Source organism: Quercus suber, unplaced genomic scaffold, assembly GCF_002906115.3.
Source record: "Quercus suber isolate HL8 unplaced genomic scaffold, Cork oak 2.0 scaffold_9, whole genome shotgun sequence".
Classification (NCBI taxonomy): Eukaryota; Viridiplantae; Streptophyta; class Magnoliopsida; order Fagales; family Fagaceae; genus Quercus; species Quercus suber.
The window spans coordinates 662,400-680,137 of record NW_027069475.1 but is presented as its reverse complement, the minus strand read 5'-3'; the positions used below and the strand labels follow the sequence as shown (position 1 = coordinate 680,137).

General features: G+C 34.1%; 1 protein-coding gene across 1 annotated transcript; it reads right to left on the bottom strand.

The window, feature by feature from the left end:
• Positions 1-5,058: 5,058 nt before the first annotated feature.
• On the bottom strand, positions 5,059-16,733 carry LOC111990716 (uncharacterized). The gene is made up of 13 exons (XM_065776622.1): positions 16,417-16,733; positions 14,576-15,484; positions 14,141-14,241; positions 13,920-14,034; positions 13,557-13,634; positions 13,272-13,364; positions 12,677-12,760; positions 11,425-11,523; positions 9,968-10,030; positions 8,190-8,220; positions 7,147-7,193; positions 6,604-6,662; positions 5,059-5,605 (listed from the first exon to the last, which is right to left on the bottom strand). The coding sequence occupies exons 1-13, from the start codon at positions 16,462-16,464 to the stop codon at positions 5,371-5,373; spliced, it is 1,962 nt and encodes a 653-aa protein (XP_065632694.1). The 5' UTR covers positions 16,465-16,733; the 3' UTR covers positions 5,059-5,370.
• Positions 16,734-17,738: the final 1,005 nt, after the last annotated feature.

Genomic DNA, 17,738 nt, shown 5'->3' with positions numbered 1-17,738 from the left:
TTGAATGCTAGTCTTGTTCACTTTGGTCCAATTCAGTCCAATTTGGCTTATGTTGGTCCATGTCAGTCTACTTCGGTCCTATTTAATCCATTTGATCCACCCGGTCCATTTTGGTCCACATTAGTCCATTTCCATCTATTACAGTCCATTGTGATCCACTTTGGTCCCTTCTGTTCATATCAGTCCAGTTTAGTCCATTCAATCCATTTAGGTCCACTTCGATCCATTCAATCCAATTATATGTATTATCAGTCTTCTCATGTTCTGTAATCTTTTTTGTATTTTTTGTTAGCAACCCAACCAACCATATAAGTGACATATGACAAAAATGCTATAGTTGAAAGCCCAAGAGTGGAAACTATTCTGGTCCAATAGATTGCTTGGCCCATCAATGCACTAGCTAGGCTAGATACAAATGGGCCAAAACTACCTCTATATCCAATCTTCTATTCTTCTTGTCAGTGGTTTGAAGCCCACTACAAGTTTCATGAAATTTTCCTCTTGGACAGATTCTATAATTATGAGCCTATGACATACAAGTTACCACCGTAAGCTTTTATATTTGATTGACTAATTCTAGCAGTTCTTCTTCATATCTATCAAAGGTCTTTGCATCTTTTGGAAGGTTTTCAATTTAAGATTTACCTTGAAAGATGAATGCTTTTTAGCATCCATCTTATGGAAGGTGTTGACAAATCGTATAATAATGAGTCTATGGCATATTTTGATACCATCGTATGCTTTATACTTTGATTGACAACTCATTTCAGCATTCTTTTCTCTACCTTTGTCAAGGACTTAATTTTGCATGTTATGGAAGTTTTCAATTGGACATATTACCTTGAAAGATGAAGGATTAAACATCCCTTTAGCACCCAAAAAATTTCACATTTACGACTGTTTCCTATTCTCTAATCTATAGACTCCCTTTTTCAATCACCCAGCTCAAGAGTGCTTTTCCATGCATAAGAAGCATTTCCTCAAGGAATGTACAAGATGGAAAATACTGGGGTTTTACCTCTACAAATGAGTATTGTGTATTAGTTTTATTCCTGGCTAATTAACAAAATAAAAGCTTTGATACTCGAAACCCCATTCCTCTTTGCTACTTTGATTAATGTAACCTTTCCCATTTCAGCTTGTGTATCTTTCTCTCATCTTAAAGCAACACAGCATGCGTTGGAATAGCTTGTGGTACTTCTTTGATGCAATATAATATACAATTACCGATTCAACAGAGCTACTAATGTCATGTTATAAGCTGAGCATTTCGAACAAAGCCCTCTTGAGTCCTGACCAGCTGACCTCCAACCCCAAGAAGATGAGAGGATTAATGGAATTGATCTAGCCACTGTCATAGATGCACAGTCTATGCCCCCATTGGAACCAAGAAATGAAGCAATGAGTTTGTCAATTCTCCATGCATTAAAATCAGCGTAACTCATGCAAAATTTGATTATGAATTGACATGAGAGCGTAGATAGACAATAATATTTTATGCCAAACCGTGGCTTGCGAGGATGAGCAATTTGATTAAAACACGTTGTAAACTGTGAAAGATGAAAATCATACATTATTGCACATCCATTGGACTTTGGACCGCAGTTTGCAACTATTAAAAATTATGCCAGAGTAATGGCTATACCTTGCAACATCATTGGTGATATAAAACCACAGATGCTATTGTTAGAGTGACCCTGACTAGTCGCTACCCAGAAAGTATTATGTTTGGCTTGAAATAAGTCAATGAATTTAAATTTTAGACTAACTTCCTCATTTTCATGAAGAAAACTTTTCTTAATTTTAGACCAATTTCAATTGGATGTCAAATTCATACTAAACCAAATGGATGAGGGATTAAACAATTTCACTCAAATGGCGTGAGATTGGTTCAATAGCTAAACTAATGCAATTCATTGACTATATATATCCACATGAGTATTGCTTTTAAATTTGTCATTCAATTGCCAGGTACATGCAAATTGCAAGGTTGCTTAAATTGATAATTTGTCTGCTCTTCCTGAATAAAGGACCAAAATTGAAGAAAAAACACAGAGAAGTTGAGAATTTTTTTGCATTTTTTACACCATTAATTGATAAACTCTGTGTGTGTGTGTGTTTTTTCCCCTCTTTTTGGGGTTACAATTAATAATAATTTATTGTCGAAACTTTTCATGGTCTGGTTTCCTTCTCCAAGTTGTTTGAACATGAAATGCATATAGATTCCTTCAGCCTTCAAGAAATAACCGATTATAGTTAGAAACAATTCGTCAAATATGGATCGAGAAAGAAACAAATGTGTATGACTAAGAATAAATATATCAATTTGTAATATTCATAAAATAACAAAGAGTTTGGAATATAAAGTCTAAAACATAATCACTTACCCGTTGATGGAATGAGAACCATATTATAGAATACACTCATGATATTCTATCATAAACAATGATCTTTTCTTTGTACCATTGGCATCATTAACACAAAAATACTTGCGTCCAAAAATCTCTCTTATAATTGGATAGCTCATAAAAAATATGAACATTTTCAAAAAAGACAGGTGCTCCATCACTATTTCTTTTGGACTCACAAAATTGTTACTATTATATTGAAAACTGACTTGGAACCCTTGACCTTGGGTTTATATAGGCATAATAAAGATATAAATGATTTCTACACCGTATTTATTTGTAAATATTAAGAAATATATTCTTCATCATCATTAATTAATACAAGATATGCTCAACTCTACGTATTATCATTCTATCCATATTTTGTAACTCTTTTTTCTTTTCTTTTTTGGTAAGCAAACCCAGCCAACTGTGCAACAACTAATAAACATTTGTATTTCCATTAACTCTTGACATTTTACAAAGATATTGCTAGGATCACTTGCTAAAATTAGCTACTACACATAATTTCTACTATTACATTTTGCAAGCGCTCACAAATATTTTTACTTGAGCATACATAGAATGCAAGTAATCTTGATTTTTTTTTTTCCTACACAAGGAATATTCCACAAAGATATTGCTAAGATCACCTACTAAAATTAGTTAGATTCATAATTATGATCAAATTTTGGAAATGCTCACGAATTTATTCTTTTTGAGCATGCATAGAAGACACGTAAACTTGAATTTTTTTTTAGATAAGGCCTTGCATAAGGTTTATCTCATTCTTCTGGAAAAAAAAATTAAAAAAAAAAAAAATGGTTTATCTCATGAATGCATTCCTTTAAGGACTTTCCTTAAAAAAACTACTAATTTTTTGTTTGTGCAAATTTTATTTTTGGAAGGTGAGCCTAGGTGTCCCTTCGGGGATGTGGGGACATCTGATAAAATTGGAACATAATAAGTGACATATGGTAAAAATGCTAGAAGCCTAGAAGTAAAAGCCTAGGAGTGAAAACTATTTTGGTCCAGGTTGCTTAGCCCATCAATACACTGGCCAGCCTAGACATAAATGGGCCAAAACAACCCCTATAAGCCTCTAAGTAATCTCAAACAAGCTATACACACCTAAGCTTTCCACTAACAAAATAATGAAAAAAAAGCTTCTAGCCAATTCCTAGGTGGCCTCCAAAGAACTAATTAAAATTCATGATAAGATGCTGGAGTTCGTGCATCTAGGAGTGAGGAAACCATCATATGCACAATGGCACTAAGTAGAGACCACAAATGTATACAATTAGAAACCCACTTTAGCATTTAAGAAAGTTGATGCTTGCATCTAAAGTAGAGAGATTATCTGTTTGGAATGTAATCCATTTCGTCCATTTTAGTCCACTTTTAGACTATTTTCCAATATGGTCCTTCTCAAAAAAAGAAAAAAAAAAAAAAGTCCAATTTGGTTCACTTTAGTCTATTTTGGTCCAATTCAGTCCAGTTAGGACAATTAAGTCCATTCAATCAATTTCAGTCTACTTTGGTCCATTTTGGTACACTTCAGTCCAAACTTCGGTCCATTTTTGTCCATGTCGGTCTATTTCAGCCCATTTAATCCATTTCGATCCACTTCGGACCAATTCATTCCACTTCTGTCCATTTTGGTCCATGTTGGTCTATTTTGGTCCAAATCTCCACTTCGGTCCATTTCGGTCTAATTCAATCCACTTTGTTTTTTGTCCATTTTGGTCCATTCAGTCCATTTTAGTCCATTTCGGTCCCTATAAGATCTTCTATTATTCTCGTGAGTTTAAAGCCCACTAGGAGTTTCATGGAACACAAAACAGTCAAATCCTATTATCATGAGTCTATGAGATCCTTTGATTAGCAACTCCTCATTCAAGGATTTCTTTTTACACTTCTATTAGAGCACCTACTTTTTCATCTTGTGGAAGGTTAATAATTGGAGATATTACCTGACCTCTAAAGATGAAGGCTTCAACATCCATGTATTGCCTCATATATTTCACACCACACCCTTTGCTTATTCTCCATCTACTACCTTTTTCAATTACCCAACGTTCATCAAGCTGCTTTTTCGATGTGTAAGAAGCATCACCACGTATATGGTAAAAAGTAAATAATATGCATTAGTCTTCAATCTTGTTTGACTAACAAATTAAAAGCATTGGCATTCCAAAACCCCATTCTTCTTTGTTGCTTTCATTCGCATAGCCATTCCAAAATTCTTAATGCGATCTTATGAATTTTCCTCTTCATCTTCACATTTTAGGAAGTCGTGAAGCCATATGGAACACAATTCTAAGGACACAGCTTTTTTCACAATATTTAAGGTTGTGGATTGTAATTAATTCAACATCACTTTCATATGAAACCACTACTAAAATTACTTTTATTGTATACCAATCATACCCTGTCAACTCAACAATTGTGAAAAAAAAGTGTTGAATTTATTATATATATAGAGACTTACTAATATAAGACCTGTCTCTAAACAGGCTATATATACCTGAGCTTTCCACTAAAAAAGAAACAATAAATATAATAATAATTCCTTCTGGTCAATTCCTAGATGTCCTCCAAAGAACAAATCAAAATTCATGATAAGATGCTGAAGTTCTTGCTTGTGGAGTGAAGAAAACATCATATGCACAATGCTTCAAATGTATAATCGGTTAGAAAACCACCTTAGCATTTAAGAAAATTGGTGCTTGCTTTTAAAGTATAGTTTATCTGTCTAGAATGCAGCCTACTTAATGAAATGTCAAAAACTTGCTTCACTGACAATGAAATGTACAAGGTCACTCTTAAATTCACAAAAGAAGTCAATATGCAATTACTGGTTATTAATAACTCTATCCAGTCATTGAAGTTAACTTGGATTCACCAATAATACAACTCAGCTCAATTCTTGCGTTTGAATGTGAGGCTTGAATTGAAGTACTGTACAAGAACCATCTCAACCTTATGCTTCCGATAGATCTACATTCTCAGTAACAGGAACTGTTGATTCAGGAGATGGCTCTTGGATACCTTCGGTATCAGGTGGTTGAGATCCATGCTTTGCAGCAGCCTGCAAGACCCGGTTTTGAACATCTAAGGATGAAGGGGATGTTGGTAGTCCAATGCGGTTTGTTTCCAATTTTCCAGCAGCCCATGAAAATGCCTGAGCTCCAACTCTGACAGGAGCAAGCAGCAGCCTTCAAGAAAAATAAGAAGATCTAAGTGTAAGAAAATTATTCAGTCAGATGATTCTTCTTGATAAAACATACTGACAGTAAACATGTGCCGCAAGGCACAACCCTGGAAGTAAAGAAAAAAAAAATATTATGTGGTTAGACCACTACCATTTTGAGAGCTGCATTTCTCTATTTTATTTTCCTCACATTCAGCAGAATCTTACTAAGGAGCTCATTTTGCGAGAGCAAGCTTTAACAAGCACTAGGCAAAAGGAATAACATTTCCACATAAAACAAATATTTGAAATCTAAGACTTATTCACGCTGGTCCAAGCACAAACAAATTTAGTAACATATCATAAAACTTATATGCAAGAATATCAATATGCCTTTTCTATCAGCAACATAGCTTGCTTGGAAAATTTTTGAACAGCCACCATCAAAAAGAAAGTTTGCAATGTTATGACGTTACATTAATCCATTACATAATTGAGCTTTCACTTGATTTTAATTCTTAATATCACATAAATTATTACAAATCCTAAAAATAGAAAGAGAAAAAATAAATTATGACTTTGACATTAATTCAGAATTCCATTCATTAGTGAATAGATAGGATTACTGTTGAGTCCTATCCCATTTTCAGTGTTACATCAAATCCTAAGTCGTGTCTATGTAAATTACAACAGTAAGTCAGCACAAAAGATAGCATTAAATAATACACATTAAACATTCATAGATCCAGACTGCCTAATTAACAGCAGAATAATCTGAATCTGAAAACCAAAATTTGTGCTTTAACAAAATATTAAGAAGCATCCATCCCTCATCAATAAAATAGTCCAAGAAGGAACAAGAGATCCATATGTAAGATTTTCACCACCTTGTGATTGATTCTTTAAATAACTATGATTCATCTAAATATACATAAAAACAGGATATCAAATAAAAAGGAATTAATCAGTCTCTCTGCTATCAAGATAACATGATCTTATCAAGCATTATGAAGTAGGATTTACCTCACATCTTGCTTAAAATCTTCAGGGCCCTCATAAGAAGCAACCCGCCGAAAGATGGTCTGGTAGAGTTGCAATAAACCCATCAATAAGGAAAGAAAAAACCACAATGCACAAGGTTTAGGAAACTTAACAGAATTTTAAAAATATTCTTTTATATATATATATCAGACAAATAGGCACCCAGAATCTGAGCCTACCCACAAAACACTAACAATGGACATTTAGCACATGCAAGCTGAAGCAGGATCCATGAAAAGATGTGCTCAATCGGGATTTATGAACTATTGACCCTCCTAGTATAAGCAAAAATGGACCATGATATAACTAGAAGACCTTCCTCATATTACTATGTATGCAACAAATAACTCAACAAAGTCTGTAGATAGGAAGAAAACAAAAAACACTTTATCCATTGATATGGGCATGCACAACAATACATACATACATTTTTATAAAAAAATTTCAAAATGTTTCTCAATTTTTCCAACCTTAATTTGGAAAACAAATTTATATAAACATTCATATGGAGAAGAGAATAAGCACCTGACCCAGGCCAACAATGCCTATAAGTTGTAGTGTCTTCTCCCACTCTGAAGCAAAGTTAACTTTGGTTAGTAGGAAAAGAAAGGTAAACCAAAAAAAAGTATATCAGAGAAAGATTTGAAGATCATCTGAATAGAACCAAGTTCCCTAAAGTCAAGGTCAAGTTGAAGAAGAATGATATAGGTAAGTATTAAATTACCGATTGTCCTAAAAGCTTAAGCTATTGGGATATGATAAATTTAATCATTTAACCACATAATTCTAACGCTCCCCCTCACGTGTGGGCCGAAACTACCTTTTAATAAGTGAGGCCAAACATGTGATAATTTAAATGGAAGGTAAAGTGGAGGAGACACGGATTGAACTCAGGATCTCATGATCTGATATAATGTTAAATTACTGATTGTCCTAAAAGTTTAAACTATTGAAATATAGTAAATTTAATCATTTAACCACATACTTCTAACAATAAGCATCAAGAATACACTATCAACTAAGCTTCTTTTAATTTCTTTCTTTCTTTTTTAGGCTAGTATCAAGCACTCAAGCACAAATATTCCAGCTGGAACTAAGTAATTATCTAAACAGAAGCCACTCCTCTATCAAGTCAAGTAAAAGAAAGGACAAGCATCCCAAACAAATGATTGCCAATAACCACCAATAATTATTCAACAAATTCCACAAGTACTATCACTATGAGCATGGTTAGAGGAAAATGAAAATATATTAAGGAAAAAAAAATTGAAAATGATCATTGATCAATTAATAACTTGATTAGTTAATGTGTCCTATATGCATTTACAGAAGGCTATCTACCATAGTCTGGGACCAATAAACATTCAAAACCCACTTACCCAATAGACACAACTACCTTGGCTCTTACTTTTTGATTTGGTGGATGAAACCACAAGAAGCGTTGACTCAAGAAATGTCAAAACATGCATGCCAAATATTACTACTTATGTACAAACCATAGACTCAATAAAGCATATCACATATAAATTGTTATTAAATTGGAAGTTCCATGAAAAAAATGTACACACCTAGTGTTGCATAAAGTGCCACAACGGAACCCTGTAAACATAAAGTAGTCACATTGGTTAGTGAAAGATGAACTTGAAAAATTCACGTAATCAATTTCACATGAAACCCACCATTTTTTTAAAGTAAAAGATTTATTCCATTACCCAGCAAAAAAAAGACAAAAAAAAAGATTTATTCCATTGAAACTAACTCATGAGCAATACAAAGCACAAGAGAGCCTAGAGAATTGTAATTATAGAATTCCAAGCAAAAGAAATCGAATTAGAAAACTTTGTAAGATTCCCGCTGTCACTAATACGCAAGATAGATGATCATCCACAGAACGTTTACTGAACCAATCCTGCCAAACAACCAGCAATTCAAGCACTCTAGATAGCATCACCCAATGTACTCCAAAGATACCAAAAACACAGCCCCACAATGCATAAGCCAAAAATCACATTGAAGTAACAAATGATCCACCAACTCCCCACTACTTCTACACATACAAAACCAATTTACAATTGTGAATCCTCTCTTTATAAGATTATCATTCGTCAAAAACTTCTCCCAATTTGCTGTCCATTGAAAGCTACTAGCCACAGGGCTTTGGCACACCAAATTTCTCTCCATAAAAAATATTATCTTCCTTGGGACATGCAACACTCCTTAGTAAGACCGAACATTGAACACCCCAATTCCTCTCAAATTCCATCCCAATCTATCTGGACCCAAACTCCTGGGCAAACATGAGTAGAGTAAACCGAGCATGGATGCAACACCACCCAATTCCCAATCATTAAATTGTTTTATCCACTGAACATCCCAGTGGCTCTCCCAGCCTTTGGCACTACAAACCAAGTATGAAGATACTAAAGCATTCTAGTCAGGTGCCAATGTGTACAGAAGTGGATACTTTTCTATCAGAGGTTGATCCCCACACCACCTATCATCCTAAAAATGCATTTGTTCAACATTCCCACTTCAAAGCACATGTGGTAAGCAAATCTGTCCCACCCTACCTAATTATCTTCCATAAGCTACACTCTTGTGTTCTTCACTCTGGTTTCATTGTCCAACCTCCCCCATCCACCCCATATGTTAAAACAATAACCTATCTCCACAACTAAGTCTCTTCCTCCACAAACCTCCAAAGCCACTTCCTTAACAATAAAGACACCTAATTTATGCACCCCCAAACCACCACTTGCAATTGGGAAACAAACTGTACTCCAATCCACCAAGTGAAACTTGAACTCATCCTCCGATCCACTCCATAAAATATGCCTATGCAACTACTCTAATAGATTTGACACATGAGACAGGAAAGTAATCATTGAGAGACAGTAAGTCGGAATCTAAACAATAACTTTTCAATTATTAACAAAAGAACTCATTTGCATTGGTCATTTAGTCTTAGCTGATCGCAGAATATTCCATTTAATCTTAATCTATCACACAACAAATCTTCCATATATGTAAACCTAAAATCAACCAAAGAATATCTGGACAACAGAAACACATGATAGATCATATCCTCAAGTAACTTTTTTCATTAGGTGGATCATGGATAGAGCTTGTTAAAGATGAGTCCCAGCTCATCTACATGCACGAGAGGTGGAAGCCACATGCTTTGAAAAAAAAAAAAAAACAATTTACCGATCATGTTCAGTTTATCCCTTTGGATTTAGGAGATAATTCTAAAGGTAACTTCTATTGGAAGAATAAGACACCTAAAATGGAATTTAATTGCAATTAACCAATAACTAAGCCACCATACACAAGACCAGAATTTTACCACACCAAACCCAAGAACTTGCACTGGAGAAGGACGGATTTCCTCCAGGATTGCCTCGGCTTCCTGAAATGACCCAAGTATGCATTAGTATAAAGTTTTCTTTTTTAATAGAGAGAGAGAGAGAGAGAGAGAGAGAGAAACCGTAAACAACAAGCACTGTTAAATGTTTTTTTTTAAAAAACACAAGAATTAACAAGCACTGTTAAATGTTAATACTATAGATGTGTCAAACACAAGAAAATGAATTGCAACTTTAAAAGAACCAATCAGAAAAAAAGAATTACAACTTTAAAGAATATGAAATAATTAAATCCTACAAAACCAACATATTGACAGGTAATGCAGTTTGAAAACTAGTCTACAGGGCAACAACCTGCCCCTCCTTAACATTTGACGACATGCAATACACAGCCACTTCTCAAAAACTATAATGAATTTTAAACTGAGTCTTCCAGAAAATTATAGGAAGCAAATAAAATATTTCATTTATCTCTTGTACCCATATTTTTATATCAGTTTGATATCTGGAACACACTAGTTTTCAACATTACATTACCCAGGATAACATCTTTGATGCTTCTTTTGCTGTATAGCCACTCCGCCTATGATATAATTACTCTAATAGCAACTGCTTAGCCGCCGTGTAATTTTGGATCTAGATTCAAAGACTCACAATCAAATTTAGTTATAAATCAGAAAACGATTTACTCTGATCAGATAGCCTTCTTAAGGCACTGCATATACCTCTCAGTATTTGTTGGAGAGATTAACCCCAACAAATATTGTATGGATTTAAATTTCATTCATTTCAAATTCCCTCAAACTTGAGTGCATATAGGAGTAAAAGGTTAAGTCACATCAAGAACAACAAAGAAATTGCTGTAGTCTGAATTTACCACTTCTGAGATCCCTCATGTTTCTAAGAGTTCATTAATCCCCACACCATATTTATGCTGTCAATTGATAGCCTCACATCAGTCACATTACTCAGTATAAAGCATTACTTTCTTTTTCTTTTTTTTTTTTGATCAGCAGTATAAAGCATTACTTACCAACAATATATGGAACTATTAGATATAAATAAGGTAGTTTAGGGGTGTCATAAAAAATATTATAAAGCATTAAAATAAAATTATGCAACTTATGTATTTCATTAACTTGATTTTCCCCCTTTATTTTCCTAAATTTATACTAGCTGACCAATGGCACTCCAGTAGTAAAAAATTTATCAGTACCAGATTTCATCTATCAAATGTGAATATCAGTTGATCTTGGGATTCTAGCCATAATATAGAAATTCCAATCAAATAAATGGACTCACAGAGGGCACAGTACTAGGATTTGAATCTTTATACTTTACATATTGACATGGGAAAAAAGGCACTCAACAGGATATTATATCTCTCAAGGAATTTACTATAGGTTAAGAATGTAAGCAGCAGAAATGAAAGAAACACCTCATTGAGTACAGAAAGTGTCGTCTCTGGTTTGAGATCCTTAACACGGAGACCCTGCTTTACCCAAGATTGAAAGCCACCTTGGACCAAGTATGGTTTCTGTCATGTAAAGCAGCAACCAAATCATTAGTATACAGTACGATTATTAGCAATTTTCAAAGACCAATGAGTTAATTTGCTACTGCATAAGTTTCTTTAATGTTTCAGGTACTACCAATTTTAGTTAAAATGATTTCCCACACAGCAGGAGTAATTGACCATTTTAGGAAAATGAATTGAAGCTTCATCTTGCATGAAAGTTTCTTGAAATATTGTTTCTTTTCTTTTTTCTTTTTTTCTTTTTTGATAAGTAAGAATTTTTTTTTTTTTTTAAGACTACTTTCTACAATAAGCACACAGCCAAAGAATTAAAAAGAAAACAAAAAAAAATATATATATATATATATATGTGCAATAAGAAAGAGGCTCTATAACATGGGAACGGAGTCACTAGATGTGATTCCCACGTATCAGACCAATGAAACAAAGTGCCTACAAATAAGGCCAAATGCTGGTCCTCCAAACTCTCCAAATCCTCAAACGTACGTCTGCTACGCTCCCTCTAAATAATCCACATCAAACATAACGGGACCAAATTCCAAATACCCGAAGAGTGCTTACTGAACCAATTCCTCCACCTAAACTAAAGGTCAATCACTCTCCCAGCCTCCCAAGTAACACCCAAGAGATCCCAAACGACCTAAAAGCAAAGCTCCATAATTGATAGGCTACCTTGCAATGGAACAAAAGGTGATCCCTTGCCTCCCAACTACTTCAGCACACACAACACCAATCCACTAAGGTATAACCTCTCATCCTAAGGTCATCACAATTGAGAATCTTCCCTACTCCGCCATCCAGACAAAGAAAGAAATTCATCTAGGAGCCATAACACTCCAGTTTTCAAGAGAAACTGAAGGAAGTAGATCCACTCAAAACATAGTAATAAGAACATATATAAAACCCGCCATTGCTCTTCAATCTCCACCTCACCCAGTTTCTGCCTTCATTAGGAGGAATATGAGAGTCCAAAAGATGAGTAAAAGTAGCCACCAACTCCAACTCCCAGGAGGTGGGGGTATTTAATTTTCTTGATGAAATAACTCTTTCATTCTTCTTTTCTTGTTACTTGGCTACTTTGATATATTCGAATACTGGAAAATTTAGAAATATTTTTGTTAAAGTAGAATCTTGAAAAGTTTAGAACACTTGCCTTAATCCCAAGATTTCTCAAGGACCTTGCAATGCCTTTGGAGCGAGAACCATCAGCATCAATGACTATGACCTTGGACCTGTCCTACAGGTAGTAGAAAAACAAAATTTTGAGATATCATTCCTCAAGCCAGATCCTAACAGGGAAAATCACAAGAAAGTGCACAATAAAGGAACCTTATGGCACCATAATAAATCTATATTCTCAACACCATCCGTTAGATTCAGTTGTTGGATAAATTACTAGGGGGATTTTCACACATTTAAAGCATCTTATGGTTATCACTTTGTACATGCATCTTTCTTTCATATTCATCATTGCACCTCCTTAGACTGTTTATAATGAGGGGAAAAAAAGGAGGGAAAACATTGATTAATAATTCAGAGCCTAGAGCTCCACATGGTAGTTTGAGGTTATAGAGAAGTAAAGATTTGTAATCACTTTATGGTGTCCATAGTGACCAAACAAACCATGGCGCTAAAGCACAAAGTTTTTATAGGTCCAAGTTCAAAATATTATACTTTTTATTAGGCTTCCCTTTAAAAGTATTAAATCCCACGGTGTTAAGCTATTGAAAAATATCAAGGCGGCATACCTGAACAATCTTCAAATTTCGAATGACAGCAGCAATTAAGATGTCATCCAGTTCTCTTCCACTCTTTAATAACTTCCTTACAGAGTCATCAACCTGAAATTAAATAACAATAAGTAACCTACCAGCTCAGTAGCAAAGGGAGTGAAAAGCTGCTGAAATCAAAATATTTGTTTTTATTTAGCCTGTCATTAGTAGCAGCAACACAAAGGTACTGGAATTTCACTCTTCCTCATCACAAATAAATAATTTCTTGAAACACGTCTTCAAAAAAAATTCTGAACCAACCTCAGGTAGAGCTACACTCGCATAACGAAACCGAGCTGCCCGTCGAAGATCAGGTATACCATCTCGTTCTCTTAGAACCTTCAACCAAGAAAAATCCCAGCACAAAAGATCAGCAGGAAATTCAACATTTAGAAACTCATAGAGGAAATATTCTTAACCTTCGGATGTGGAAAGATCTTCCTTTCATTATACTGAAAGAGCTAAAAAGGAACCATGAGTCTCTAACAGCAGACCTAGCGGAGGATAAAAATGAATTTTAACATGTTTTGAGAAGTAAGCAAATCTGATTGATTTTTAGCCTGTTTGATGGAGAACCGTGAGTCTCTAAAAAATAGAAGGCCAGAACAAATTACAGTCTCTTACCTCAGGGCGGACATCAATGAGTACAGCATTCTCCTTCCCAGTCAAGATCTCCAAAGTTATTTTAGGAGATAAATCTCCAGAGTAACCACTGTATGTCCACACCCAATAAAAAACCCTGCACATATCTGATAAAAAGTATGAATTTCAAATGCAAGAGATTAAGCTATTTTCCTAATGTAAATAAATAAAGAAATCTTTTGAGCACAAAAGAATAGTCATACCATAAAGTGGTTGAGGTGCCAAGTAAAAGAACAAATGGAACAATTGGATCCGAAGGATCCAAACCTAAATTTTTCTCCAGCCCCTCAATAGCAATATAAACCTGTTCACAGTAGATAAATTCAGCATGTAATGTATGAACATTATACTGATATCAAAACAACTTTGGTCATGTTTTTTTAAATAAAATTATTAGGATGTCTAGAGCAAAAGTTATGACTGATGCCCTGCCCACCAGAACTCAACCAGATAATCCAAACCATTTGGAACTTTTTTGGAAATCATTCTCTATTATTTAAACTAACATGGGCCATATGGCAATTTTCGATTGAATCTGAATTATAGGAAAAATGAGCATCTCACAATAGAGTGATACCATTGAATTATCCAAAAAATTAAGCTATGAAATGAAAGTGAAAAACAATGTATGAGAATACCTGTTGAAAAGCCGTCCTGACTGGCCTCAAGAGTTCTATTGCTCTCTCTTCAGACAAATTCAGAGCATCCCTAATGTTTGGAGGAAGCCTCTCCTTAGCAGACCCATAAGAATAAACGATAAAGGAAGTCCCATTTGTCAAAGAATCCTCCACTGCCACAATTGTACGCCTCAATACATCAACAGTAACAACAGATGCTTTACTTGCAGCTTCCTTCAAGTCACTTGAAAAGCTTGTTAATCTATTACCAGCCAATTCTCTGCTTTGATCAGCAGTTGAAAACACTCCACTAATGGCATTATCCACTGCAGCAGTAGACCTTTTAGTGATAGATGTGATTGACGAAGTAATTGCATCTAGAGAGCTTTTCACAACATTTTCTCCCTTATTTACTGAAGCACTTAAGGACTTATTAACACCAGCCAGGAAATCATCAATACTTGTTTTCGAATTTAGCAATGTATCATTATTCATGTCTAGAGATTCAGATACAGAGGTTGAATACTCTGGTGTCATTTCAGTAGTTGATATGGTTTCAGGTTCTACAGGTCCTAGTAAAATGTTTGAATTTTGAGGTGACTGCTCCATCAAGTCCATGAATTCCTCTTCCACTGCAGCTGTACTAGAATTCTCAATATAACTCACTTCAACCCTTCCTAAGAGGTGTCGCTCATTTATTGTTCCAATTGAAGAACTCCAGACGTTTGAAATCTTGCATCCCAAATAATCTGATTTTGTAAGGCAGGAGTGACTGTTAGAGTAGAAAGACCTTATAGCTTGTGTTTTAAAGATTTCTCCACGGGATTGATTTCCATTTGGCAAGCCTAAGAAAACACTGTCTTCCACAATACATCTGAGCTCAAAGTCCTTCTGAAATGGAGACAAGGATCGCAGTCCATGTAATGAAATCTGCATAATCCATTGTTTTAAAAGTATATCAATAAAGAAGATTACACAAAAATGCATCACATAACATAATCCAAGGCTGATTTATATGTGCTTGGCCTTGGAAGTCAATGAGGCTAAGAGTGCCTTCATTTGCTTCTCAAGAGCGAAAAATTCTATTGTGTTGAATCCTCTAACCAATTTTTTTTTCTTTCTTGAACTTGTAGATGAAAGTACAGAATATGTACATTCTAGCTCTATCAGCCCACAGTATAAAGAAAGCTGGTTCAAAATTTTCAATATGTCAACATAAAGTATCAAGAAAACATAAGTTGACCCACTCACTTGATCCAAATTTCCAATTCATAAACTTCTTGTCAGCAATCAAATTTTTAAATCTATGTACATCATTATCATCAATTTCACTCCAATGCTATTATAGACTCGATTTATTGGATTAAAATTGGTTTCAAGGAAATCTTCCAATGCATCAACCGTTAATTTTTGCATCTCTATACATGCCATACATATAATAGTAGACATATCAAATATATATATATATATATATGTATGTATATGTATATTCCTGATAGTAGTAGACATGTCCACTCACTATACCATCTGAAACAATATAACAAATAGTGCTTTTTAATAGTAGAAAATTCTGCCACATTAAAGTCTCTCACTAATACAGTAACAATATGAAGATGGTAAAACCATCCATTTGACCAAAGTATAACATTCAATAATATCGGATGAAGGGAAGGGCACCCAATTTCACTTCTACAGAAATTAGAACTCTAACAACTTGTATATATTCCATAAGATAAGCAAAGTACTTACATAGATCAAAGTCAAACTTCATAAAATCAATAAAAACAATGATATCAATGACATTGGTTGTAAATATTTTTACATATTAGCTAGTCGTTTATATTCAATAAATAAAGTCTCACCTGAGAATGAGCAGCACAGTTTGAGGTGGCTGAGCAAACAGGCAACATTGTCACATCAACTGAAATCAATACCGAAAATTTTCACCAAGCTCTTCTTTCTGCTTAAAACAACACAAATATACACAAAGTTCAACAATAAAGAACATCAAACTCCAAATTGACTAAATACAATCACTTAGAACTAAAATCAAAATGACCCATCTTAGTTTAAGACCTTAAAGCTTAATTCTTGAAGTGGGTTTCTTATAATTCAATCTACAATGACAGCCAAACAGGCAAATAGTGATGAAAGTTGAAGAATTTTATAGAAAAATGGGACTAAACTTGTTTCTTTACTGTCTACTGGAAGTACAGTGATCTGAAAAAAAAGGGTTTCAATGTTTTGTCAGACACAACTGTCCAATGAAAGATATACTAGTGGATATGAGTATGACGAGGAAAATCGTGTGGCTTGACTAGGCCATTAGCTTTAATCTTCCATGGCTCTCTTTGCCTCTCATTTTATTCTTGTGGGGACAGTTTTTTTGTTGTATTTGATTATCTTTTGGAGTTTTCAAACGTGGCCTTAAAAATTTTGGGAAATTATCTAAAAGGCACAAATTTATTTTATACTATATTTAAATTATACTGCAGAATTTTAATTTTTTTCAATTAAAGTCCAGAATTCAGCAATCGTTTCAAATTAATTTATGTTTCAACTAGGCAAAGATTTTTCTTTAGAAACAGAGTTTTCTCTCCCTACACTCTTTGTTATATTCCAAATTAATTTATGAATAAACTCTAGGTGAATTGCAAATTCAATTAATATTTTTCGACTTTTCTTTTATCCATTACGATCTAGAATGGCAAGTGAACAAAGCTTCAAATTGAAATGATTTCATAAATTTGAAACTTTAATTGACAAAGTTAAAATTTATGAATTTAATATGAAATATGGCATCAATTTTAGCTATTCTTATCTAATTTCCCTTAAAGTTTTTGTTTTCTAATTCATTTCTCTTAAATTCTTGTATTTTAAATATGACATAGAATTTGTTAGAGCTGGGAATAAACAAAGTTCTTTATGGGTTGCTTGAACTCCGGCTCAACTCGAGAAAAAACTTTGTTATGGTCATTTATTTAGTAAAAGTCAATATCAAGCTTAGGTATAGGAGAAAATATATTATGAAGTAGTCTCAAAATAATTTTTCTCAATTTAGATTGACTATTAAAATTCCAAATCCAAATATAATTATATATTTATGAACAAACTGGCTCTACACACCTATGGAACCCACACAATAATATATATATCCAATAAAAAATTATTGAGTGGTGTAACA